Consider the following 2,907-nt stretch of genomic DNA (forward strand, 5'->3'; position numbering starts at 1 on the left):
TTATTAGCTATAGTTTCCCTATGCCAGTAGTTGCAAGTTAAATATTAAAATTGGCAACATAACGAAATTATAATTCTCTAAAAGATAAATATTTTCAACTTAGTCTTTTTTTTTTATCCATCTGAATACATATAATATATAACAAATACCAAGAACAAAAAAATTGAAATTTAATAATTTAGAAAAAATAAAGAAGTGTCTAATAAATTTCTAATGTTTCAAAGATGTTATGTATACATAAATGTATATAGTGTGCTTATTTTGTAAATATAACACTGTAATAACTAGGAAATTAATGATAAAAAATAATTTGTATTTATACCATAGTAATATTATAAGAATAAATTTTTTCCCAATATTGAAATGACCATTATAAAATGATTATAATAATATGAATTTAATATATTATACGTTACTATTATGATAATGGAAGAAGCATCAATAGATTCGTTAGAAGAATTAGTTACTATAACTGAATCTTTATGTGCAACTTCATTATACTTAAACACAGTTTTAGCATTGTGATCGAAAATTGAATAGTCCTCAGGTTTTTTAATTCGAACAGGGTTATCCACTTTTCCCTCTTCCCTACTTAATTTCTCTACTTCAGATATTAGAGTGGGCAAATGATTATTTGTATTATATAACTCGTTACAACTAAAATATGATTCACATACGGGTTCAATAGAATCACATTCACAGCAGTTATCGTAATATTTCATATATATGTTTCATTAATATAATTAACATTGTACAAATAGTTTTGGTGTTTAGATTTATTAGAACTGTTGCAATTAATATAATTAAAATATCTAAAATAGTGCAAAACTTCTTCCTCAATCCATCCTTTATGAGTTTCACAGTAATGGAAACGTCACAGTCCTAATTTTGAATATGTTCAAACATAATCAGAGACAAAGTCAAAAGTTTTTCCATAAACGTATTTGTTATTTATATGAGTCAACTTATAATATTTTTCCCTTATCATGGAATTAATGTGTAAAGTAATAACAATCAGCTTTACGTTGTTCATCTGGTCCATCATATAATTCTTTTAAAAATTTTATTACTTTATTACAAAATGATTTGTCCCATGCATCACTATTTTCTAGGTTATTGCAGACATTAATTCTACCATTCAAAATTTGCATATTCTCCAATTCATCACATTTTTTGTATCCAGTGTATCTAATAATTTTTCATTCTTTTAAGCAGAAAAAGTTAATAATACATGTATTAATATGCTTTCTCTACAGAAATAATATCTGACATAAAAAAAGTTTATAAAATATTAAATTACCTATATATTTGGAAATGTTTATTATAAAAACACAAATATATCCTTGTGTTTTCATCTAAAAGCGAGATCATAATTTAAAGTATTTTAAAGATACGTTATAATATAATTTTTTTTAGATCGTCTCTATGATCATATTAATGAATAATAACATATATTTAGTTAATTACATATATTTTTATAATAATTTTAAATACTATAGAATTAAATATTAGTTTTAACCCCTCTTCAATTTTTTTTTTTTTTTTTTTTTGGTCAAACTAGCCCTGTACTATTACCACAAAATTGAAGCTTGAAATTTTAATTGGATTCAAATAAAAAAATGAAAAATTTTTATAGTATCCATAGAAAATAACCTTGTGAAACAAATCATTCGTAATATTTTAATTTATTAGAGAATCACTAACTTATATTAGTAATTCGTAATAAAACACGCAATTCATTTTTTTCATAAATACTAGAGTAGTGTTATAACGTTTATTTTATATTTTGTTTTTTTTAACTTTTTTATATAAAAAAATAATATTTTTTAGAATAATATGCCTATTTCATTTTATTAAATAATATCTCTTGTAAAACATTGTCACTGTTTAATTATACTATTAATTTATTTTATTTATGGTTTAGTTCCAATAGAATATATGTTTGCACACTTAAGTATGCTTGCATATGCTCCTAGTACTTACAATAAACTCCTGTAAATATAAATAATTTTTTTAAAAAGGGTCCTGTAAAAATACTGTGAAATGCAGTTTTGTTATGTAATACTTTTTACTTAAAAAAAATGACATGGGTTCTTAATAACATTAAGAAGCTTAGTTACAATAAAAGTGTAAAAAAAAGTCAAATATTTAAATGATTTAACTGCATGCTCATAATTTACAAGTCATTAAAACGATATTATTTCAAAACTTAAGTCGTTCTTGTTTTTTTTTCTTTTTCTTTATATATTTAAGATTAGGCAGAATGACAGCGTTATTATTGTTAATTCTTGTGTTCATATTTTTTATATTCTTTATTACCTTAAATATTAGTTTTTTTGTAAACGTATTAATTAATAAATAAATAAATAATAAAAATAATTAATTCGATTATTATTTATTTAATCAAATTATAGTTAATGTAGTTTATGATATAACTAGATTTATATTGAATATTTATGGAACATTTAATACAAAATTAATTATCAGTGGAAATAAAAGTATGTTGCCTAACACGCAATCACACTTATAATTATAAATATACTCTTCGCTTATTCAGTAGCATGTATTTATATCTAGAAATATTAGGAATACTTAATATACGAGCAAAACTGAATACCATTTTTGAGAAGCAAATAGAAAACATTTAATGTCAAATATTTCTTGCAATCTTAAGATGAATTTCCCACCATTTCATGGAATGGTTATTCCTTAATATAGAAGAAACGATGAAATTCATCATATACTACCATAATAACAGAAATGAAACATAAGGATAAATATGTAAAAAGCTAAATGTAAAAGAAATATGAAGCATTTCTATTTATTATAAATAACATTATTTATAAAAATTAAACTTACGTGAATAAGAAAAATAAAAGGATGTAAAAACCAAAAAAATATATCATA

General features: G+C 22.1%; 1 protein-coding gene across 1 annotated transcript; it reads right to left on the reverse strand.

The window, feature by feature from the left end:
• Positions 1–99: 99 nt before the first annotated feature.
• On the reverse strand, positions 100–722 carry PGO_004730 (variable surface protein; the record flags this gene model as incomplete). Its single annotated transcript, XM_028691529.1, has 2 exons — positions 100–210; positions 369–722. The coding sequence occupies 2 exons, from the start codon at positions 720–722 to the stop codon at positions 100–102; spliced, it is 465 nt and encodes a 154-aa protein (XP_028547330.1).
• Positions 723–2,907: the final 2,185 nt, after the last annotated feature.

This window comes from Plasmodium gonderi (assembly GCF_002157705.1).
Source record: "Plasmodium gonderi DNA, contig: Pgo-contig_1727, whole genome shotgun sequence".
Lineage (NCBI taxonomy): Eukaryota > Apicomplexa > Aconoidasida > Haemosporida > Plasmodiidae > Plasmodium > Plasmodium gonderi.